The 25781-nt window shown below is 44.9% G+C and overlaps 1 protein-coding gene across 1 annotated transcript in view; it reads left to right on the top strand.

Annotated features, from left to right (window-relative positions):
• The window catches only part of bnc2 (basonuclin 2), a 96321-nt gene that overhangs the window by 581 nt on the left and 69959 nt on the right, over positions 1-25781 (top strand). The window contains 3 exon segments of the mRNA XM_051945591.1: positions 638-804; positions 806-992; positions 4526-4588. Coding sequence (XP_051801551.1) covers positions 638-804; positions 806-992; positions 4526-4588 — 417 coding nt within the window.

The raw sequence follows: 25781 nt of genomic DNA, 5'->3' as shown, positions 1-25781 counted from the left end.
TTATCCCTCTCTGTGCATGTGCATGAACTTTTCCCTTCGTACTTTTTTATTTTTTAGAAAAAAGAAGTGACCACCCTGCATGCATGTGTTTGAATGGGTGTCCACAGGTAAACAAGTTCCTCTCTATGTGTTTGCATGCCAGCGTGTTTGAGTTACCAAATGACTGACAGATGGATCAGAGCAAAAACACCGAGGCCACGGGCAACAACATGCACCCCCTCCTCACTTAATTCCCCATTACATCCCTCTTCTTTTTTTTGGTTTTACTCCATTCTTGCTCACCTTCTCGTCACCCCTTCCTCACCTCCAGTGCTCCGCTCATCTTCCCCCCTGTCTAAGACGAGGCCCCCCCGAGGAAATTCACCACAAGCCCTCTTATTTCTCTCCACACACACACTTGCTCTGCCACCAGAGCAGCCAGCAAACCTCACACACTCATCCTGCTCGAGAAGAAGCAGGACCCACTCAAGGCAACATTTTTTTTAAAAAAGGAGAAAATAAAAAGGCAACACGACCCCAAAAGAACCCACCTTCACTGACTTCTTTTTCTTCTCTCCTCCTTCACACTCCCACATCCCTCCTGCCCTCCCTCTCCGTCTCCCCCCCCCCCCCCCCCCTCTCTCTCTCTTTGTCTAAGTCCAAGGAGGCAGAGTTGGATGTGAGAGGCAGTGAGTGTGACACAGTCCCACCAGAGCCCAGCAGAGACCCGGAGCCGCCCAGGCCACCTCCAGCTAAGGCTAACGGAGCCACCGGCACAGCTGGCGTTTGCACGAGCATCACCTCCAGTAGCCACAGTAGCAGCAGCAAGCAGCAGCAGCAGCAGCAGAAGTGGTCTGGGTGGCATTAGCATCGTTAGCAGCAGCGCTGAGGGAGCAGGCGAAAGCTCCATGCAGTTCAGCACCAGACCGCCTAGTGCTGAGCAGCCGGGCTTCATGGGGACATGGCAGCAGCAGAGCACTGACAGCAACCTCCTCTACAGAATGTCCCAGCAGGTACGTCACAGCTCAGCCTCAGCAGCTCATCCTTCCATCTCTTCAGAACTTTTTCATTTCCCTGCTCTTTGTGTGTGTTGGCACGCTTGCTGTGGTGATATCTACCACCTCCTTGGTCTGAGAGAGTGTTTGTGAGTGTTTGTGGCTATGTGTGTCAGTAGGTGTGTGTAATTTGGGAGGGGGTGATTGTTGTTGTTGTTGCTGTTTGTTAAATCCTTATTTTTGTTGCTTCCTTTTGGAATATATCAGATTTGCCTTTTTGTTGTTGTTTTACACACACCATGCTTGACAGTATTTACATCTGTGTGTGTGTGTGTGTGTGTGTGTGTGTGTGTGTGTGTGTGTGTGTGTGTGTGTGTGTGTGTTCTTTTTTTTAAAAAAATCAATGCATGAGATATTTTCATCCTTAGAAAACATCATATTTTGGTGTATTTGTTAAACACACATTTTAATACAAAAACAAAAAAAAATCTGCACAGTGTCAGAGACTTGATTTATTTGAGCATTTGATGGCTCACCACCTCCTTGTCCGGATTCGTTACACACTTGCTTAAGTCTCCGTAATTGGTGTGTGTGAGCGGTGTGGAGTTTAAAAGTAAGCAACAGCCGTGTTTTGGTAACCTCAGTGCCGATAAAGACTCGGGAAGGGGCACCCCTCTGGGACCGGCTAATTGACTTCATGTGGCCGGAGCAGGAAGCCCCTTGCGCGGCTACAGAACAGGAGAGGAGCCGCGAACGAACACAGGCTCGCCTGGAAAAGTCATGATGATAACGGATAGGCTGCACCGGCTCAGGAAAAGTCTACATTTCCTCCCAGACATTTCTGGCTTGTTATCGCGGGTGTTCTCTTTTGTTCTGTAAAGTTTTCTTTTCAGGTAGATCCCCCCTTAAAGTTACGAGCAGAGAGTTATTTCTAAGAGATGAAGTGTTTTGGGTTATTTTTTTGGTTGGAGATGGGGAAGCAGTTTTGCGCAAGTGTGTGTGTGTGTGTGTGTGTCTTTACGCGCGTGTATGTGTGTCTTTGTGTGTCCGTTCGCGCGCACGTGTGTGTGAGGGGGAGACAGTAAAGATAGAGGATGGTTGTTAGGTTGCAGTTAATCATAGCGGGACCTGCAGGCTCTCCGTACCAAGCACATGCTGTTACGCACTCAGGCCACAGCGGCTCTTGCGCAACAGCCTCGCCGCGGACTCTGTTGTAAATGATGACAAACTTAACCCTGTCACCGTAAAGCCCCGATCTGTTTAGGATTATTTTTTAACCCCAGAGGTTCTAAAACGTGAGGTAAAAAAAATAACACACCCCGATGTAACTTTTGGAAACATCATATTGCACAAGGACGCCTTCCCGAAATTGTTTATTTTTTTCTGATCATTCTTACAATTTAAAACAAAGTACATTTTTTGTCTGATCTTAGCAAAAAAATAACAGTAATATAAAGGTGAAATCAATAGGTATTTCACTTTGCATCCTCACAATTTCATGCAGCATCTTTATTATTATTGTTTTATTTTAAGTACTCCCTTTCCTTATTTTCCCCCGATCATAAAAACTATTTCTCCATGAACCAGATAGGCTGCAGACAGGCTCCTCTCCCGGTATGAGCAGGTGGATGGGCCCCTGTGCTCAGCATCTGCTGGGACCCTCCACGTTTGCATCCCCAATCCTTTTTACAAATGCGCACCGTTGTTTCAATATAATCAGCTGTGGGACTCGCTGTTATTTATCCTTCCTCGCACCACTTAGAAGACATCTTCCCATGTTTAGTAGGCATGACATAAATTCTCCGAAGGAAGCCTGTTCCTTGACAGACTCGCCTTATTGGAATCTAACCGATAATGACTTTGTGTTTGCCGAGGCTGGCGCACCCCTGGGGTGTTGGGAGAGAGAGAAATGCGTTATGGGCTCCTGTGTGCGTTTCAAAAATCTTTCCTCCTCTCTCTCTCTCTCTCCCGTAAAGATCAACTAGGTGACACGAGAGATGCGGTGTTTTATCGCTGTTAAGGCCAAATTATATCTCCATCTGATCGATAGAGACGCTGAAGAAGTGTGCGCAGTGCGTTCAGGACAGATGCGGCTGCGCTGAGGTGCAGGGCATCACCAAGCAAGCAGGCAGCACTCTGGAAATACCTTTAAAATCACACACACTCACAAAGCAGAAGTTTAAAAATAAGAAAATATGATTTTATCATGAAATCAGACATCCCCCCCCCCTCCCCCCCTCTTTCCTTCCGTAAATGGCGTTAATCAGCTGAGGTTTCCAGCAGGTGTCTGAAACATCAGGGGTCTATTAAAGTAAAGACAGCAAAGCAAATATTTTAATGATCATATTAGGAATCAGTAGGTGTGATGTTACATCTATTTTGGTTGTTTTCATGGCGCTTTATGGCACAATTAAACCATTAAAAAAAAAAAAAACCCAGCACGTGTCTATTAAAGCGAATCCCAAAAATCTAAACCCATGTTAGAATTTAAGAACGAATGTCACATTTGAATGGGATAATTTCTCTCAGTGGCTGCAGCATTTAAAGCGTTTTTATATGTTTTACATTTCGGCTGTAATTAATACGTGACTTTATTCTCTTATTCACTGAAATGTTTTCCACACAGTGAAACATTTTCACAATATTTGGCTGCAGGCGAAACGGTTAGAAAATGTGGAAGCAGGTGAAAAATAAAAGGGGAACCAAATAATTGTTCTCATGTTTTATTAAGTTTGGATTGCATATTGATAACACATTTACATGCAATAGATTTTTATTGTTATTTTTGTTGCGTGTTTCTCTAAACGAAATTAGCAGCAGTGCAGATTGGGGCATTTCTGTAGGCGAATAATTTACACCTTTCACCGAAGGCCTTATGAATGTTTGAGACAACTCTTCTTTTTTTGTTGTTCCACATAGCAGGAGATAATCCACGCAAAGTGTCAACAGCAAACAGCATGCAATTTAAATGAAATCAATGAAATGGATTCGATAAATACTACCTATTTTCTGAGCTTCCTAACGTTCGGAAATAGGTGCACATTTTTTTAACAAAACACTGCAAGAGGAAACTTTCATAATTGCTTTTATGGAGAGGAAAAAAACACAAACATTAGTTAGGAGTTTAATTATTTCCCAGGCATTACGGAGTGATAATATTTGGAGCCTTAATTGACCCGCTGCTACATGCGTGGCTATGAATATCGACCCTTGCAAGTTAAAAACTCCGGAGTTAAGTGATACTACGAGCCTAATTGGCTCATCAGGGATATTTCCTCCACAATACAGCAGCCGGAGGCCGCGTCTTTTTTTTTTCTTTTTCTTTTTTTTTTCGTTTGCTTCCCCGCTTCGACTCGGAGGAACGTGGGAACAAGCCGAGGATTAGAAAAGCTCGTAAAAAAATGTGCCTTCACCTCCACCTCCACCTGAGGATGTGATGCTGCCACCCAGACTCGGTGCAGAGCTCGGAGGGAGAAAGAAAAAAAGAAATCAGTGCATGTGTTCAGTCTCAAACCATCTCTAAAAGAGCCTCTTCCTTTTCTTTTTGCAAGGGTGCTGTAACGCGTCTTCCTTTGAAGTGCGACAGGTCGACAATGGGCCGAGACCTGGAAGAGGTACAGTGGCATTACAGCTTCTGTCTGCTCCACCTCACATCTGAACACAGCAGGGCTTTAAACAGACAAATATCAACTAGAAATACTGAAAACACCAGCAACACCACCTGCTGCTAATAATAATCTATACAATAATAGCAGAAGTCACCATCATCATCATCTTCATGCATTCTTTACATTTTAACCCTGAATGTTTTCTCAAATTTCAAATTAAACTCACAAGCCTTTCCATTTTCCTCCTATTGTACATTTGCAATTTTTAGATTATGGAGGAAAAAAGCACAGAGTAGAATAAAATAATGGAATGATAATAATAATGAGTAATGTAATATTTTCCTCTTTCTAAATAAATAAGTGCAATATTGGGTTCGTGCTTTTTAAAAAAAAATACAAATTGTAGCATTTTAGCATTAATCGTACAAATAGCTCCATAAATTATTTTATCATCTCATTTCCTCACTTCAAATAATCCCTGTGAAATTTTCAAATCTATTTCCTTTCCCTCTTGTTTCCATCTCTTGGGCGACGTTTCAAGTTTTTCTGATTTTTGCTCTCTTTGGATCAATATTGGTTGAATCTCCTCATATTCCATACGTTTGGTTAAAGCTCCTTGCAGCCTGTCTGTGCACGTTAAGGCGCTGAAAGTGAACGCTGCTCGCTGCTCAGGGCCTCGATGACAGAAATATTTGTGCAATAACATGCCCTGCTTTGTTTTTGTCTGAAAATGGGGCAGATATTATCCTCTTCAGTGCAGATCACAGTGCACGCTAATCTGCCTATTAACACACTTAGAGACTCACACAGCGATGCGTGTGTGTGTGTGTGTGTGTGTGTGTGTGTGTGTGTGTGTGTGTGTGTGTGTGTGTGTGTGTGTGTGAATGTTGTTGTACACAGTGGGGTGCGGGCGTGCTGCATGTTGCATATGTGCCGCATATGCATCGCTTCTTGCTGTTGTGTGGGACTGGAAGGCAGTGATTTGACGCATATGTGCAGAATTATCCACAGTCGGTGAATGTGTGCGTACGTGTGCGGTTACACTCGACTGTTATTATTTCCATGTCTGTCTTTGATGGGTCGTTGCACACAGAGCATATGGATGTCTATACGTACACGTATCTGGTGTCAGCCGTGTGTGCGTGCGCGTGCGTGCCCACGCTGAAGTTTATGTGTGTGTTGGAGTGTTCGTGTCCGTGCTTTTTTGCCATTTATTTTTCTGAGTGGGTGGCTAAACACTCATATGCCAGTTGTGCGTGTGCGTACGTGTGTGTGTGTGTGCGTGCGTGTTTGTGAGTGTGTGTCCTCTCTCTCTCTCTCTCTGGGTGTGCGTGTGTGCTGGCTCTGACTCCATGTGTGTGCGGGTGCGAGGTGAAGTGTCTCTTGGCTGGCCCTGGCTGGAGAGCTGGAGGGGAGCAGAGGTGAAAGAGGAGATTTGCAGAAAAGACACGCACCACTTCCCCCATTACTACTTTTTCTTCTTCGTCTTCTACTTCTATGTCTCTGTCTCTCGCTGCTTCTTCTTCTTCCTCCTCTTCCCCCACCTTCACCCTTGCCGTTCTCTCTCCTCTCCACGACCGCCTTTCCTGCTTAAAACTCCACCGCCAGCCCTCACACGCTAAATCGGATCGTTTTATGCAGCTACTGTCTTTATAGACAAGGCTCTCGAGATTGAATCCGTGTAACAGAGGCACACTGTGGATGTTGCAGCTCATAAAAAGACAAAAGGACGAGTGTCAGCGGGAGCACGGTGTTTCTTCGATGAGGGGAAGTGACAGGGTGTGTCTTTGTGTCAGTGTTTGGTCTGGCACCTGATTAGAAAAGGTTTTAAGGCTTTACTCGAACAGATGTCAGTGATAGCGCCTTTGCTTAACTGGAAGAGCGTGTAAGCTCTTAAACCATCTAATGCAATTATTGCAACGATACAGGCCTGTTAAGAAAATCCAGATAACATTTGCAGCACTGTGGCAGTCAGTCAGCGGGTCTCTCTGCTGGTTATTGTGCATATGAAACCATGACGATGGGAGTGTTTCCTGAAGGCAGCGCTATTTCTGAGAGCAGGACTGAGTGAGAAGGTGGCTCCAGCTACTTGTATATTTACTGTATGTGTGCTCTATTAAGAGCCCATCTAGTCTGACGAAGTGGGAGGATGCACAAGGTCCCATTCATGCTGTGGTCCCCACTTTATTTACCCAAGCACCAAGCAGGGAGATATGACGCCCGCAACATTTTTACTTTCAACTTGTTTCAACTGGCTGTTTAAAAACCACCCTTTCAATAATTGCATCACCGAGATGTCCTGTCATCTTATTGAGCTCTGAAGGTACCCAGCTATGTTAGGTTTTCCAGTTTTAGTCGATGTTTAAGTGGATAAAATCAATAGCCATGTATTTAATGCCATCGTTTTCTCCGCTTTTGTGGAAAATCCATCAACACAACATTTGTTCTCCTCTCTTTGACTCACTTTAATCACCTTCAAATAAATTATCATTTCCTATTTCATCTGTAGATCATATGCGTGATCTTGCCCAAAAAAAACAACAAAAAAACAAAAAAACAAAACTGATATCGCACCCTGATCATGTGTGTCTCGGGTCACGCAGCAACCTCTGTAGCCGTGCAATAATGCCCTGCAGGACCAGCGTTATGGGTAAGCCCTGACCCTGGCTCTGTGTGCGAGACCCGGGGCTAACAGCGATCAATAAGCATCATGTGAGCATCACTCACGGGCTCCGTGTCAGCTGTTTCCTGTTTGTCCTGAGGAGACGGCCGCCTCACCGCCATGGTGAAAGCCCGAATAATGTGGAGGATAGAGAGCGTTGTAGAGATGCTATCATGGAAGCCAAAAAAAAAAAAAAAAGAGGTCTCTTTATCATATGGCAGGGCGCTGTGGATTCTACATGTGTGTGTTTTTGTGTCGAGGAACGCTAGAAATGTAGAACCATCTGCTCTCCTCATATCACAGGGCTGAGTGGTGAAATCTACTGGAGCTGAGTCTTTCCCAGCGACCTCTTTTACTCCTGTGTGGGCATGTGCATGTAAACGGGAAAAAAAAATAGAATATTTATTTCCTTTTGTTGTGCTTTATTTATTGCGAGTTGCTTTTGACAAAGTAATCAATAAAATACCGGTAATCTGAATAGGAAATGTCAACACGTAACATCGAGGAGATTCATGCGGTATTTCAGGCTGTGGGGTTGTGTGACCAAAAGATTTACGTAGGTTTGATTCATTCGAAATAAATCAGCGTGCCAATTGAATATGTGAGCTGAACGTGTGGCTCGATCCATGTTTCCCTGGCAAAATGGCGGATTTTATAAATAGAAGAAATACGTTTTAAAAATATATATTTTTTTAGCTTGTTAAATGTGTGCAGTTCGCTGATAAATATACATTTCTTACTTATTTTTTTCTGCTGATGTCACTCTTTCCGCCATTTTTTCCTCCTTCTTTTATTTTACTGCATTTCTTCCAAAACACGGCTGTTAGTTATTTGTCTTTGGCCAGTTTCCTGCGGTGGGGAGAAGTCGCCGGTGTGAAGAGGAAGTGTGTGTTTGAAGGGGCCGGTCGCTCAGGATGTCACCACCCCACCGCTGGCTAATTAAGGGGAGGCGGACACAAGCACAGGGCCAGAGCGCAACACACACACACACACACACACACACACACACACACACACACACACACACACACACACACACACACACACACACACACACACACACACACACATACATACATACACACACACTGTGACACGGCAGGAATGCAGCAGCTGTCACCAAGGTCCAGGCAGTTATGAAAAGGATGAAGTGTAGTTGTGTCTGCATGTGTGTGCATGGAAGTGTGAAGTGGCAGCACCAAGGGTCAGGGGGGTGCTGAGAGCTGGGAGGGGCCCGGCGCTGGCTTCGCTGAACCCGGGCCACCAGCAGAGTGGATCATCGCACATAATTGACTTAACCGAAACAAGGCAGAGACGAGGACATGTTGTGCAGCGGCCTGTGGTATTTTAAGACGCGACCATATGGCAGAGACATTGCTGCGAGAGGCCGTCCTTTCCCGTTCTGCGTCCAGAGGAAGGTGACATTAGGTGTGACCTGCGCTAAGTGACAGGAACTTGGGCATACTTTCGCCATGGCTTCTCCCTTTTCCTGTTATTCCTCAACTCCTGTTATGTTGTTTTCCTTGGAGCCGCGCCAGTGCAGCGGGCAAATCTACAGCCTACTATTTTTACATCCGTCTTTAAGGACCCCTGTCTGCTCGCTCTGCCTGCCAATTTGCCCCATCAGCAGTGGCAACGAAGAAGAGCTCTCAAGGCACTCAGAGTGAATTGCTATTATTATTGTTAAAACCATCATCATCATCATCAGGCTTATTTATGGTTATAGATAATGATGGTTATTTTGTCCGGGGCTTGCAGTTGACTCTGTCTCTTTCTCCCGCTAATCCGACATGCACTGTTGTGTGGGGGTGCGTGTTTGCTTGCACTGTGCATTTCAGATGTGCTGGCAAATTACCAAAGTTGTTGTTGAAAGAAAATGGCTTTCCAACAGGTAGCACAGATTTCATGTCCGCAGTTCAAATGTGAGGTGAGGCGAGCTTGTGTGCACTCAGGCAAGAACAAATATGATTCATCTCTTAATGCATACGTTGAACTCTGTGTGTCTGTGTAAGGGGAAGGACAAGAGGAGGAGGAGGAGGAGGTGGAGGAGGCTTTTCCCCACTATTTTCTGTTTCATTTCTTTTTCGCTCCCATGTTTTATTCTCCGTCTATCTCTCCACTCCGTTCTGTTCTGTCTCCAGCTTACCGTGGAGATTTGATTGCTAGAGGCCCAGGGAGGATTTTTAGGGAGGTTCTGGAGAAGGGAGGCTAGTGGTACAGGCTGTGGTAGGCTTGTAGCCAACACACACAAATACACAAAGATATCCAGTCGTACGGGCACAGATACTTCCGAGCACTTTTGTCTTCCCTTCATGCAGATCGCGCAAATTGCTCCTTAACAATATTGCCATTTTAACCCTCTGGATAAAACCCTCTCAACTCGAGTCTAAACCCATTAGCTACTTTTTGTTGTGAGCAAAGCGTTAAAGCAACATGTGTAAGCATTTGTTTGTGCTCTCTGCTGACTTTGTAAAGATGTTTGCGCTGTTGGATTAATAACGTTTAATGGCCACTGTTAAACGCAGCTGCCTTGGCATCCCACAGCTCGTGTTTTTCTGGCAAGCTGAGACTCTGGGTGGCTTTTTGTTTTTGCGAGTGTGTATTGTGCGGATGTACACAGTGCAATGAAATACCACGGCGGTGTGTGTGTGCGTGTGCGTGTGTGTGGCCTAGATAGGAGAAGCATTGTGTGTTGTCATTTAGATGTGACCGCCGCACACATCCACACAGACTACTGAACTGAGCCTCTCTGCATGTGAGCCTATTACATATCGAGCAGCTCCGCACCTCACTTTCTTACAATCTATAACGTCAATTAAGTCACAAATGATCTAATTAGCCCACTGTGATAGACATCAATTGGTCTGACCCTGTATCCACAGCAACCAGCCAAAAGGTGGGAGGCCACCATGCGTGACCTTTGCCATCACACACCTCTTGCAACACTCACTGTGCATTTGAAGTGACAGTTTTGGTCCAAAACAACGAGACAAAGTGAGAATCCGTGTAAAGAAAAAGCAATTTCTGTGTGAGATGTATTTGTGTTGTTGACTCGCATGCTTGCAGGCACACATACGGCCACACGTATACAACTTGCTTACCCCGTGCTGATGTTTTCTCTGTAAATGGCCTGAGCTGCCTCTTCCTTTGTCGGGAAACACACTCAGCCATAAGTGCTTTGTTCGAGCTTCGTCTGCTACATGATGTGTGCGACTCTGACTGGCATTTAATATTTCATGGCATTTAATCCATTTGATATGTTTCCTCCAAACACACACAGAAAAAATCCGCAGCTTTTGTTGCCTTTATTCAGGCCATTACTTCGCAGCTTGTTGATCAGTTTAGATTTGTAAAGCGCTCCAACAAAGGATTTATCACCTAGATTTACCGCTATTTTCTGCACAGCCATTAGAGTCATAAATTGGGCTTCTAGTTCATGGCCAAAATGAGGCCTCACAAGGGCAGAGCTGATCCTTTCTGAATGATCAAGTGGCCACCAGATATGACTCGATAGCATAAATAATATCATTTGTGAGGGGGAAAAAAAAAAAACTTTAAGAGCAGTCAAGTTTACAGGATGCAGCAGAAAAGAGAGACAGCGCATTATGACAAAGAAGAGGAAAAGGAGCCGACAGCTTGTGCATCAGTCAGAAGGTGAGGAGGAGGCTCTCTTTGAGATCAATTGGTAATAGGCTGAAGTCACAGAGGCGATTAGAGGCGTCGACTTGCCTGTGTTGTAAATGCTGTCAGATCTGTTAAAGGAAGCCTAATACCTCTCAGGTTGAAAGCTGTAATAACATCAACTGTAACTGAATCCACGGGGAAGTGCAAGTGAGTCTGCGTGCGCGCGAGTGGAAAAGGAATGGGAGGAAGGCGAAAGTGTTTCATTTTGTGTAGATTACATAGGTGTATGTGTGTGTACGTGCGGCGGTATAAAGCAGCAGCAGCATGCATAAAGGCGAGAGCCGCGGGGCTGCTCCTGGCATTTTTTCGGCCACCAGATGCCTGTCACTGCTTTAAGAAGGGGAAAAAGAAGAGAGAGAGGCTGCGATGAGGAGGGGGGGGGGGGGGGAGGACAAAGACGGTGGAGGGAGAAGGGGAGGGAGGGAGGGAGGGAGGTAAGGGGTGAGAGGGGGGCCACCGCTGTTCAAATCATGTCACGTAGCGCTAATTCATCCAGCCTCATTAGAGAGAGGAAAGGGACCAGAGGGCCTCTCTCAGGACAGGGCCCAGGCTCCGGCACACACACACAACCACACACAGATATATGCATACGCTTAGTTGTTCTCCAGCACATACTTACACACAGATACAGTTTCTCTCTTCTCTATCACACACACACACACACACACACACACACACACACACACACACACACACACACACACACACACACACACACACACACACACACACACACACACACACACACACTCGCAGACATGCAGGCATACATACACAGATGACACTGGCACATGGCGCAGCGCGGGGGCAGTTTGGGGAATAGAAAATTGCCTTCTCAGGAAGGCCCTGGCCAATTAAGGACCTGACCGTATTGAATGTCAAGTGTTAATTTAGGCTCCCGCCCCCCTCCACCCTCCCCTCCAGTCCCACCCACCCCCTCATCCTCACCCCTTCGATTTCCCAGCAGTGGTGACGGTGGCGGGGGGGAGAAAGAGTGTGTGTGTGTGTGTGTGTCCCAGAGATGAGCAAATACATGTCAAGCCAAAGTTGATTGCCTGCTCCGTATTATGTGTCGCAGGCAAGTGGCAAATGTGCTCCCTCCTTTTAGCCTTTCACGCACCCCCCTGAGGGACCCGGCGATGGAAGGAGGGAGGAGAGAGGGAGGATTAACTGTACCGCAGTGATAAGAATGGGGGGGTTTACACTAGGGAAGACGGGAGCGAGGGGGCAGAGCGAAGGGACAAGAGAGAGAAGTAGAAAGAGGGCAGAGGGTTGGTTTGATCTCACAGGACTGGGTGGTGACTTTGATAGTTTTAATTGCCTTCATTTCACAGAGGTGACGTCTCCGGCAGACATTCTCAGAATAAATAGTTTTAAATAGAGAGGGGGTAAATGTTCTGAAGTTTAGAGGGCCGTTTGTATGAAAAATAAAGGATATTTGAACTTTACGAGAAACTTTAAATGATCTCAGCGTGACGGCCGTGGACTCCACTCACAGTCTTTGGCATGGACCAGAGGCAGACAAGGTTGTTTCTGACTCGGACTGATGGTAAATGCCCACCTCCTTACCTCCATGATCTAATAGACATCCACTTAGTCTTAATGGGCAGATTCCCTTTCTCCTCTCGTGATGACTGTTGCACTCTTTAAAGGTGGAATTGCCAGCTTGTCTTTCCTATCAACCCCCCCATGCCTCCTTCAGCCTCTGTATCTCATGTTCACTACCTCTGTCCCTGGATAGAGGGGAGTATTTCTAAGGAAAATAAATATTAATGCTTTGCTCAGGATTCACAACAAAGCCAACTCTCCTGTTTTTAGCCAGCCCTCTGGCTACATCTGTTAGTGAAAGGCTCTTTGTTTTACATTCCAGTTGGTGCATTTACATGACGGTGTGTGCTGGAGCTGGTGTTTATGTTTGTGTCCGGTGATAGTAGTGATGTTGTGAAATTGAATAGAGAGGGTGAGTATTGATCATTTACCCCTGTGTGTTATTAGTGCCTGCTGCTCCCGACAAAGAGAGTGCGAGCCACCTGCACAAACACAAGCTGACAGACACACACGTGCACACATACATTACACGCATGCTGCTGTGTTTACTCAAGAAATACAGTATGTTGTTTGCATGTTTTGACAACCGTAATACATTGCGCCAACAGGGAAAAGTATGCTTTCCTGCTACATAATATTTTATGGAAATATCAACATTATTGCCCAGAACTGGTGGTGAAAACCTGTAAAATTACAGCTCCAGTAGTGTTATGACAGACTGGGTTATGTGTCAATGACTTATAAGCGTCAAGGGTCTTTTCAAATAGAGTCAATTTTTGTACTCTCCGCTCACACACACATTTATTATTACAATCTGTTTTGTCAATCTCCTGTAAGTGATAACACATTTTGAGTTCAGGCGGGTTACGGTGAAGTGTAATTCAGTCTCTGATCACTGATATCCAAACAGCCACCATACAAGCCTCCAGGGCCAGGGGAAGAGGGAGGGCGCTGAAGCCAAGCGTATGCGCTCTGCCTTTGGGTAGACACTGATGCTAGCAGCGCCTCTGGAGCTCCAGTGGTCAGACAGGACTGAGAAGTCTGTCAACCCCTAACTGATCACCCTGAACGGGGGAACTGAGGACAAAAAGAGAGAAGTGTGAAAGGATGCACTAGATAGGGCTAAAGGGAAAAGAATGAAGGAAAAAAAGAAGAAAATGTGCGACCGGTGGCTTAATCTCTCTGGACTGGCCATTTTTCCCCTCTGGATGATAGATACAGCAGGCCTAGCGTGTGACACAGATGGATAATGCAGGCGTCTGGGGTGATAGAGTTATAAATTAACACATTACTGGACCTTAATGTGGACTACTGTGGACGACCTCACAGCAACATCACCAACCCTCCAGGCACGCGCACGCGCGCGCACACACACACACACACACACACACACACACACACACACACACACACACACACACACACACACACACCTACAGTCTCACTGATGCGTCTAGCTGAGCTCAGGGTGTGGATTGTACTCCTCAAGTGGCATTGATTTGTTAAAGTGCTGAATTAGCAGGAACAGTCCAGCTGCTGGCCCTTCGCTTGTTTCTCTCCTTTTTTCTGTATTTTACGATTTCATTCTCTGAACTTCTCTCCCTCCCTCTCTTCCGCTCCTTCCTCGTTGCTTCACTCTTCTTGCTCGCAAGCTAATTTTTCCTCTTTCTGCTTTGTTTTTCTTTGCGAGCTAACAGGCACATTTTTGTCTCGTCTTTCTGTGTGAAGGATTCCAAGAGATCTTCAGACATCTCCCTTTCTCTGACACTCGTTTTGCACAGTCACAAGTGCTCCAACTTTGCTCTCCTTGGTTGTCCTGGCAAGTGCCTGTTTCTACTTTCCCCCTCTTCTGTCTCCAGCTGGAAGGTTTCACCTAAAAGAACAGTTGGTTTTTCTCTCCTTCTTCATGTGGCCCACACAATACTCGCCAGCCAAAACTGTTATGTCCCTGACTTAGAGACTAAAAGGGAAGTGGTGTGTGTGTGTGTGGCTTGGGATTGGTATTTAATAGCCAGACATACAGAAGAGCTAATATCCAGAGCAGCAGTAGCCTGCACACTGTAAGGCCACACACAGTGACAAGGTTCTGAACTGCTCGCTGTATTTAAAACTCACCCAACTCCTGTGGAGCGAAGCAATGGCTTATACATCTACAAGTTAACCGCAGTGAATTCCACTGGTGTAAATGTCATTTAACAACAAATGAGTGCCTCTGGAAAGGGAGCAGTGTACAGTAAGGGTCACTGGTCCCTCTGTCTGCTGAGTGTGTAGTGGTGTGTTGTACTTGGGCTTACGAGTCGGACAGACTGTCTGCTTTCTGAGTCCGAGTAAAGGCCCCTAGCCAAGAGGTGCAGATTTGTTAGTGTCTGCTCCATTATCACCCATCACTCTCATGCTTTGTGTGTGAGTGCATGGGGGAGAGAGAGCTGGGGGGTGAGAGTAAAGAGACTGTCCCCCTCTTTCTTGCGTTCTGTGCTTCAGCCCAAACAGTTAACATCTGGTGACCAGTAACTGACCTTCTCCTGGTCTCACGCACACACTAAGAGCCGGCCTGCATCCAAGTGATGAGTGAGTGACCACCCTCCTCCCCGCCATTCCTCCCCTGCCGAGTGTCCGTCTTCTCTGCCAGACCTCCCAGGTCCCTCCCCTCGCTGCACATGATTGGTCGATGAAAGGTTGATGGGCGACTGCTCGGTCCGCAGTTCCAATAAAATGCCCAATAACGCACCAATCCCGGTTCCTGACAGGGCTAATTGAAAACCCCAAACAGGAAACAGCACCTACGACACACATAGAGCACACATGGGTGCACACATGCGCATCACTGTGACCCAAAGCAAACACATACCTCCATGCTAGTTTAAACCGCATCGCTGTTTTTTAGATATTTACTTTTCTTTGTGTCTACTTGATTAAGTCAGGCCGCCTGGTGCTATAGTTGATGTGACATTTTTAGCTGATGTTTTTTATCCTTTTCTGAGTCCATTCTGGTCGCATATAAGAGTTAAAAATTTACATTGAGAAGCTAATTGACAGAAAATTGATCAGTAAGTATTATAGTAAAGTATTTATTTATCTGGTCGCAGCTTTTTAAATGGAAGTAACTGCTTATGTTTTGTTTGTTTTTGCTGATGTATTACAGACCAAACACTACAATAAAATCAAGATGAATTAAGAAATAAAAAAGTATATCTGGTTGATGGGAAAGACCAGTCACTGTTTATGTGTGTAGTTAGGCGCAACAAGAGAAAACGTGTGTCTGTGTGTGTGTGTGTGTGTGTGTGTGTGTGTGTGTGTGTGTGTGTGTGTGTGTGTGTGTGTGTGTTTGTCTTGTCTGGCGGGTGACAGAGGCATGAGCAACAAGGTCAGACAGAGAAGAAGTGACACATGCATCACAGGGTTGTGACATGCTAGGGTCATGACCTCTATAACCCTCAGCTGCTCTCTGTATGACATATTTTGTGTGCGTGAAAGCGTGTCAAGGAGTGACCGTCCCTTCAAAGGAAGCGGGAAGCAGAAGCAAACTCCAACCTCCGACTGGGAGGACAAGGATTGTGCGGAGAGCGGGTCACAGGCAGGGGCCTAATGGCAGCGTGGTGTTGTGACTGCAGCTTGTCCCCCGGCGGGGGACAAGGAATGAAGGGGAGAAAGAGGGAGGATGTGGAGAGTGTGTTTAGAGAAGGTGGCCGCATTAAAAGAGAGAGAGAGAGAGAGAGAGAGACTGAGCGACAGAGAGCGACGAAGTGAAAGCACAAGTGGAGCATCTCAGCAAGAAAAACACTTAAAGTGAGGGATAGCAAGGCGGGGATGGAGGGAGGCAGCCGGGGAGGGGGGACTGAGGAAGGGAGGAGAGGGGAGGGAGGGTGAGACGAGCGAGCGGGTATGCGTCCCTCGCCTGAGGCTGATGCATTGTGACAGTCACTTAGAAGGATTTCACTTCCCCTAAACTGTGGCTTGCAGGAAGAAACACCATAAGTTGGGACAATTATGGGCTAAAGGAGATATGACAGGACACATGCAGAGCTGCGGAGGGAGGGAGGGAGGGAGGGAGGGAAGGAAGAGGAAGGAAATGAAGTAAGGAGTGTGTATGTGTGTGTCTGCACTCACAATCATATCATCTGCTTGCATTTGCTGAAGTGGTCCGAATATTTTACCATTCAAAAGTTTGGGGTCATTTAGAAATGTCTCTATTTAGAAAGAAATGCATTTTTTAAAAATGAAGATAACATTAAATGAATCAGAAAGACAGTCTAGGCATTGTTAATGTGATAAATGACTATTCTAGCTGGAAAAGGCTGATTTTTAATGGAATATGAACTCATTTCCACTACGTTTACACTGCTTTAATGAGTCATCTGTGTCACATGCTTTAAAAGAGCAGAAGGGTTTCCATCAATAAGCGTTTTAAACGCGTTGCACAATGAAATGTGAACCATCTCAGTGGGATTTATGCATATAACTTTTACTCAGGGTGTCTTTTAAAGTATATTTTCTCATGTTTTACATTCACCATTGTTCAAAAGTTTGGGGTGAATTAGAAATGTTCTTATTTTTGAAAGACAAGCAATTTTTTTTCCAATGAAGACAACATTAAAGTAACCAAAAATGCAGTCTAGACATTGTTAATTTTGCAAATGACTATTCTTGCTGGAAACGGCTGATTTTTAATGGAATATCTCCATAGGGGTACAGAGGAACATTTCCAGCAACCATCACTCCTGTGTTCTAATGCTACATTGTGTTAGCTAATGGGTTAATTGATGATTAGAAAAGATGTTTGAGTTTTCATGGAAAACATGAAATTGTCTGGATGACCCTTTAACTTTTGAACGGTAGTGTATGCACAGGATATATGCTTTCCAAATAACGTGTGTTTGTTGCGTGCTTGCCTGCGGGGGCTGTGGAGGGGTTGCTGCTCGGTGCAGGCCATGTCAGGGAGGGCCGGTGTCTCGCTCCTCATGGTACAGTGTGTTACCACATTGCCTCCCTCATTCCTTCACCTCATGTCTGTAACTTAACCTGGTGACGAATGGCAGTGGGGAGGGAAGAAATTTTTTTAAAAAAGCAAGTAGTTGGAGTGAAATGCCAAGAAAGCAGAACTTCTTTTTTTTTAAATTTTCTTCGCTTGATTTCATTTCTTTCCTTTTTTTGTTTTTCTTTTTGCACGCTATTCGTTCGGTCTTTTGTGTCACAGCCCCTGATAAGTGTCCCAAATGTTCTTTTTGCTACAGTACATTGTGTTACCCCTGTGTAGCAGGCGCTGCCAAGAATGTCACTGTAATTTGAGTGTAAGTGGATTCCAAGAAATACACTTTTTTCCTGTTTCATTGAGTCGTTTTGCTTTCAGCGCTATTATGTCCTTCGTGCGAGTGAGGTGCTGGTGAAATTGTCTCTCGGCTGTTCTCTGGCTTGTGTCTTTCCGCATGGCACCTACGATTACAGTTCACCGACAGTTCTGCTGATTCTCTTCTACGTTTGTGTGCAGTGTGGCAAATAATAACATTAACAGCAAGTAACGGCAAAAAGAGCTTTCTTTTAGAATAATTGCACCACTCAAGTGTTCTGTGATATCATCTATTCAAACACAAACAGACGGACCTCCTAAATGTTTTTTTTTCTTCTTTTTGTTGTCCTTTGGGTTTAAAATATAAATGTCCTACACTCTCAGCCCACTTGTGATTCACGGAATTCAAAGTAAGGCTATTTATAATGTAGTTATTTTGAGTCCTGCATGAGTGGAAGATCAGAATTTTTTTAAAGTTATTTTATTAGCAGGTCCACGCAAAGATTTGGAAAAAAAAAGGCCTCACTGATTTATAATTTCCTCCAGTCTTATACAATAACCACTTGTGGCCTGTTCAGTCACAATGTTTCACAGATACTGATGAACATATTATGGAGATAAGGGTTCCTTGTAACTCACTGCAGCTAAAGAGATACACATTTCCTGCAAAGCATCGCATGCACTACACTTCTGTCCTTGTCAGCTTCCCTTCCCGTGTTGCTTCGTCCTCATCAGTATGGCAGTTGTGTTTGCTGAGCTGGCTTCGGATAGACTTTGGTTTGGTTCGGTCATCTGAGATTTGGCATTAGCTCTCTCCTCTCTCCCTCTCTCCCGCTCTCCTGTGGGCTTTATTCAGATGCACCTCCAGACTGTGCTGAGGCTGGATGTGATGGAGGGATGGATGGAGGAGGGAAGGAGGGGCAGACTGGGACAGAGGCTGATGGGTATTAGACCCCTGAACACAGCTGGGACCTCCACTATGAAAGAGATGGTAATGACCGTCTGCTAGCATTAGAGAAGCCGGGATGAAAGAATGGCCCAGAAACCCACAGAGAGAGGAGAGTTTGCCGAGTTTGAGCCCACAACTAGCCCTCTGCCTCTGCCGGTCCTGTCCTGAGGACTAATCACTGAGGCAACATGTTCACCTGATTTTACTTTTCAGACACTGGTTGAGGGGAAAACCATAACTAGCAAAGAAAGAGAAACAGTTCTCACGTCCTTCTCATTCATTTCAATACAACCGCTGCGTTGGCACAGCACGAGTTCAGATTCAACTTTCACCGCACAGCAACTTTATCCTCTTTGACTGATCAAATACACGCATGCACACATCTCTACACGGCTGTTAAAGTTCTCCTTTGACTTTTTTTTAAACCCTCATGACGGCAAAAAGAAGGATATTGATGCGATAATCCGGTTTTGGCATCTGAAAATCCTTTAAAGTCACCGACACCAACACAGCACACAGCCGTCTTTTTTAAACGCAGCGTTATTTTTGGTCCCAACGCCTGCTAAAAACTTTCTAAAGCAAACAAACAGACTGGTAGGAGATCCCAGGAGTTGGGCAAGTAAGTTGTGTTTATGTTTAATCATGGTACTATGACCTACCCCTGCTTAGCTGAACCCACGTCTTGGCAGTTATTAGCCTATAGGTAAAAAAAAAAAAAAAAAACTGCTTCCTACTCCCTTGCAGCAGTCATTACCCGTGACAGGGGTCAAGAGAGGTTGCGGCCTGAGCACCCCATCGACTATAGAGTCAATAAAGGACTCGTGTGTGTCCACAGTGACCCTTATAGTGATCCATTTAAGTGAGAAAGCAATATGCATTTGTATGTTGGTGGTGTTTGTGAGGAGATTACAGGTCAGCAGATTATGATCCATGTCGTGACTTGCTGAAGCGTCAAAAAAAAAAAAAAGAAAGTGTTTTGAAGTACAGTTAGATTCCCCGACAGAGTATCTCCACCGTCAGTATTTGTGATGCTAAAACCCCGAGCTGAAGAGCAAACAATTTTCTGGCCCGAAGTCCATTTTTACCACCAGTAGCAGCAGCTCTCCATACAGTCCACACCGGCTTAAATAATTTATCTCCTCTTGCTCTCCCCTCAATCTCTCCCTCCCTCCCTCGTTCCTCTTAGCACTTGCTTCATTTGTTTGCTTTGAGGAGCTAAATCTTGTTTGCGCGTATTAATAAGTCAAGGCGGATTATGCCCCCACCGCCGCGGCCCCTGTAGCGTCCTAGCCCTCTCTGCTTACACTGTATTTGTGCCTGGGTGGCTCTGTTTGCAGAATGCTCCTCCACCCTCGCACCCTCCCTCCCCATAGCAGAGAGAGGCCTAGTGCGCTAGGCTAATTAGATTAATTCCGATGCCTGTAATGATTGCTTGCCATCTATTTTTAATGACTGGTGCATATCAAAGAATAGTAAAGCATGCTAGCAGCAAAGCCTGCTCCCAGTCCCCCCCCCCTGTGTGTCGAACACGGTCAGGGGCACTGGCTTAGTGTTGGAGCGTTAGCATATTGCCATTGCGGGTGTCAACGCATGTTTGCATACATTTGTGTCACTGCAGGCTAAGAGTGAACACGTGTTCAGCTTGGCCTCTTCCTGGCCTCCTGAAAAGCGAAATGCAGTAAAGCAATTCAACAAATAAAAATAGTGTTTTGTTGTTGTTGTAATGATATACAGACTTCTAGTTGTTGTTAGCTACTGGGCTAGTTACTGGGTTATGCAGCCAAACAGATGCAGAACAAATTCTAAATCTGCACAAACTAAACAGTATTAGTGTTACCTTTATTTTATTCTATTGCTCCCATCTGTTGTTTTACTCTCCTCATTCGCAACACATCATGTTTACCCTGCTCCCACTCTCTTGTAGAAAATCAAAAGTAAACCGACCTTATCGTGCGTCGCTTAGCATTAAGTCACGGCTTACACCTTGACGTCGTCTCTGAGCAAGTGTGTTCATCACCCCTCTTTATGCATTTGAGATGTTGCTCATCTTTAATGGATAGATCTAAGTCTCTCCCCTCTTTCTTCACCCCTTCTGTCTCTTGGCTCTGTAAAAGGGAGTATAAATATTTGAGAGGCAAGCAGTTCAAAAGTGGGGAAAAAGGGCGTTTAGCGTAGCCATTTGGAAACACAAATGTGAAATGAGAGACTGTGAAGAGTAAAGGAGGGATGAAAGGGAAGGCGCAAGATCATGAGGCAAGAACCAGAAGTCATTCAGAACAAACTCTCTATATACATATCTCTCTCCTAATTTTCTTCTTCTGTTCCTCTCACACGCTGAATAAATATGTGCAAGTTAGAGCACACACACACACACAGGGTAGATTTCCATAAAATATTAAAGGAGGTGTTTCCTGTAATTATAGCACTGTTTGCCTCTGCCTCAAAGCCTGATCTGTAATTAAACAGGATTGCACACGCATATGCCAAGGTAAAGCACGCACAAACACAACTCCACGCCCCCAGATACACACACACACACACACACTCACACACACACACTCAGTGCAGTGCAGACTTGAGAGTGGATCGCTGTAATTCATACTCTCTCATAACACATGCTCGGATTTGTACACACACACACACACTCAATGGACTCATTCATAGACAAGTGGTCATACACATTTAGGCTTGGGCAAACGCACACCTTCCACTTCATCACACACACACACATTTTTATCTCTCTCCCACAAGGAAAAAAAAATCAGGAGTCTGTAAAATGCTATCTTTCCCAGACACCCTATTGTGATGTTATCTCCATAACTATCCATATATCGATCCACCTCCCTCTTCCCTCCTCTTTAATTCTCTCTCCATCTGCCCCCCTCCCTCCCAGCCCTCACCCACCTAGCCCTTATCTAATCTGGCTATGCCACTAATGGCAGCCATTCCCAGCCATGAACAAGTGCCATAATGTGCTCTGGTAAGCCGTTATGATGTGAAATGACCCTATTGATTGGCTTGCATCCCCACTGACAAAAAAGAAGTGGCGGCAGTCACTTATTACTGTTAATGAGCTGTGGGATGGGCCCTAAGTAGCATGTCGCACGTGCATGTGCGCGCTCACATGCACGTGCACACACACAAACCCATGTGTGTGGATTCACACGCACACAGGCGTGCTTTGCATAATTGTAGAAGCATTACTCCTACCTGTCTGTGTCCCGCCACATTTCAGCTCGTTAGCGATGGGAGGTCCCACCGTGTGGGCGAGTGACGAGCTTTTAATGGCTGCCACTTGGCATTGTCATGTCGCGTTTTCGATGACTGTTGCATCTGCTTCTATTTTTGCATCTGTTGTACACACCTGGTGTGTTTGTAATGAACAAAGCAAAATACTGCCACTTAGTCTGACAAATGATACAAGCTTTGGCTTTTTGGGTAAAGCATGTTGAAGCACGGGAGCCCAGATGTGAGCCGATGTCGGGATTGTAACAGGAGCTGTAGCAGCGGTACGTGTAGTAATGAGCAAAACAAAACTGGGAGGCTTGGTGAAACACCAGCGTGTCAAGGCCACAGGCATAGATCTGACTTGGACAGTGTGCCGTGTAGACAGTGGGAGGGTGTGTATGCCAAGCTGCTTTATGAATGGGAAGAATCTTCCTCTTGCTAATGCGTGCGTCTGTCCACATCCACAGCGTGTTTTTCAAGTTGGCAGCACCTCCCGGGGATAATCCATGGGACACATCCAATCAGCCACAGTGCATGTGCGACACATGTTTTTTTATTCAATCTTCTTGTCTTTTCATCTTCCGCCACCACTAGAACGCTTCCTGCTATTTTCTTCCCAGCTCGGTACAAACGAATAACAGATGTGAAAGGCTGGAACACATATTCCCCTCTCCCCTTCCCTTCGTCCTGTGCTGTGACTAGTCTGTGACAACCTTTGCACTCTCACTCTCTCCTCTCTGCCTCTTTCCAACTCGTTTGTTTCCCTGGAGCCTGCCCATCCCTTGTCCGCTATGTGGGGACAAGAAGCTGCACCCAACTCCCACCCAACAGCGTCTTATTCTGAGACTATTTGTCTCTTTATATTTGTCTCTGTGAACGGGACAGCTTCAGTGTACATGTGTAGACGGGCGTTGCTGCTCATGGGTCCCCTGTCTCTGCAGTGAAGCAGAGGTTAATTTATGGGAATGATAAGTCAACGTGGCTTCGAAGAATAACCGTGTCATCCAGTTGCATTTCATGGAGACACATCATTTTATTTCCATGGAATTCATGAGGGGACCAGCTACAGGGACTGCTATACAAATTTGGATCCTTAACTTAAATATTATTTGTGTTTCTTTGCCCAACATCACAGAAATACACCGACACTTTTCAAAATCTAAATCTTGTCACGGAAGCTTTGATCTCACAGTGGGGTCTTCTGCTATATGCCAGGTAAACTGCTCAAATTTTCCCATGAAACTCATTTAACAAGTTTAGTAATTAAATTCTAATTCAATACATTTGCTTATTTTTCAGATCCTCAAAGCAATAAATCAATGGCGTATCAATGCGGCGCACTTGAAAAAAATGTATTTATGCAAGGCTGCGGCTACAACAGAGGATATAGTGGGGTGTCTGGGAAGAGTCAATATTTTCATATGTAAGCCTGTGAAATTAATGACCTAATATCTGCAATGAGAAAGCTCATTTTAAAGGCATAATCCTCGCCCTGTTTCTTGGGAAGACAGGAGCAACAGAATCAATGAAGGTTTAGGCTCTGGGAAATTATAACTGTGTACGCACACACATATACACGGACGTACACGTACACACACACACGGTTATATCCAGGACAACACACACACACACGGTTTTATCCTATCTGCTGTGCTGGACACATTGCAAGAAATTATTTGCACAAACTGACAGCATGTAGCAATAAGTATTGTTAAATCGGTTTTAATGTTTTTTCATTTTTCAGCTGAGTTCAGATTTAATTGTACCTAAACACTAAATTCTGTGAGAAACAAAAAACAGCCCATGACATTTGGCAGATCTGAAAATTAGCAATCAGTTACTGAATTAAATCCAAAGACCAAATACAAATGGAAACTGCAAGTCCATGTTACATAGTGAAAACACATGTCGAAGGAGTGATTTCTAATTTTACTGTAATATGCTCCAGTTCACAATCTGTACACTTTGAGGATTCCTTCTCAGATCACGGAGCAGACTGGGGTTGTGCAACTTGTGTGTGTGCAACCCTTAGCAAGCTCATTGGTCACAATACCAGGAAAGACAAAGGGTCCTTTGCATTCACCAAAGAGCAGTAGCTTCCTGCGCGCACACACACACATACACACACAGACTCACTCGCACGGTTAGAATTAAAATGTCATTACTTAGCTGGAACAGAGGAGCTCAACAAGACAGAAGAGACAGGAAAAAGGAGAAGGAGCGAGACCAAAATGGTACTTAATTCTTTCATTATCCAAATGAATGAAAATCACATCAATGAATCAAGACAAAGCCGTACATCTGTCTCAAAATTAGCTCAACAATTACCTGAGGAAGCTAATGAAGGCAGGGGCTCGGTGTGGCAATAGCTTACAGCCGTCAAAAGGCTTTTGATTCCATTTGGAGGAAAGACTTCTCAGGGCAGCCTGGTCTGGTGCCAAATGACCTTCTTTATCTGACCTCTGACCTCTGCTGCAACTCGGGATCCGGGCTGATAGCTGATTTGTTGGCTCACCCAATAGCCCAGAGAAACACAGAGAGAGACAGAGTACGTGTGTTGTTGGGGATGTTGTTTTCACTGAACTTCTCAGCGCTTCGTATAGATATTCGTGGCAATTACATGCTCGTTGGATGACTTGTTAAACAGCCTTGTAGCTCACTGACCCCGCACTCATGCAGTACGAGTGCCAACACTGCATCTCTACGCCATGTTTTAGTATCCATAGGAGGGCACGGTGGCTGAGGAAAATAGGAAGAATGGAGTGGTAGGGGGCATGTAGAGGACAATCATTAGACTGCACAGAAGGAGGCATGAGGAAAAGGCTGCTGGGTGTTGGAGGAAGTGAGTGGGAAGCGCAGTGGTCCCCGAGCATCTGGCAACACGTCGCAGGGAGCCACGGTCCCTGTCATTAATAGTGATGAAATCATTTAAGCCATCAGGACTAAACGAGCCAGTTAAGAGACACTCAACGCTACACTTCTGTCTTGAGACGGAGAGTCATTGCCTGTGTGTGCTGCTGGTACTGACACACAAAATAGATGCGTGCATGCGTTGAGGAAGTATATTAACTCTGCAGGCTTTTGTGTTGTTTGTGATGAACCCAACTAAACTGAAAGTGGTTCCCAGCTCTTCTGTGGGGTAGAACTAGTTCCATTTGCACTCCATATTCATTCAAGATTTGGGAAAATTACACATTTTTAAAATGTTATTTTGAAGTATCACATTTATCATCATACGTTGCAGTAATAAAAAATTCTACACAAGCCACAAATTCAAATTCAGTTTACAGAAAGTGTTTAGTTTGTGGGAACATCTGGCAGCAATGAATGGCAGCAAACTGAATGCAGTGCAGATAGAGTAACTGTAAAACCAGAAATAGATGAAGTTAAAGTTTAAGCAGCATTGGTAACTTCCACAGTTCAACAGTTTTTATCAACACAAACTCAAAAGAGGACTAAAGCTTAATTTCAGAACACATACATTACCATTCAAAAGTTTGGGGTCACCCAGACAATTTCATGTTTTCCATGAAAACTCACACTTTTATTAATATGCTAACAGAATTGACAAGGGTTTTCTAATCATCAATTAGCCTTTCAACATCATTAGCTAACACAATGTAGCATTAGAACACAGGAGTGATGGTTGCTGGTAATGTTCCTCTATACCTCTATGGAGATATTCCATTAAAAATCAGCCGTTTCCATCTAGAATAGTCATTTACCACATTAACAACGTCTGGACTATATTTCTGATTAATTTAATGTTATATCCATTGAAAAAAATATGCTTTTTTTTCAAAAACTAGGACATTTTTTTCTAAGTGGCCCCAAGCGTTTGAAC

This window comes from Acanthochromis polyacanthus, chromosome 3 (genome assembly GCF_021347895.1).
Source record: "Acanthochromis polyacanthus isolate Apoly-LR-REF ecotype Palm Island chromosome 3, KAUST_Apoly_ChrSc, whole genome shotgun sequence".
NCBI lineage: Eukaryota > Metazoa > Chordata > Actinopteri > Pomacentridae > Acanthochromis > Acanthochromis polyacanthus.
The sequence above is the reverse complement of the archived record's forward strand: the minus strand, read 5'-3'. Positions and strand labels throughout refer to the sequence as shown.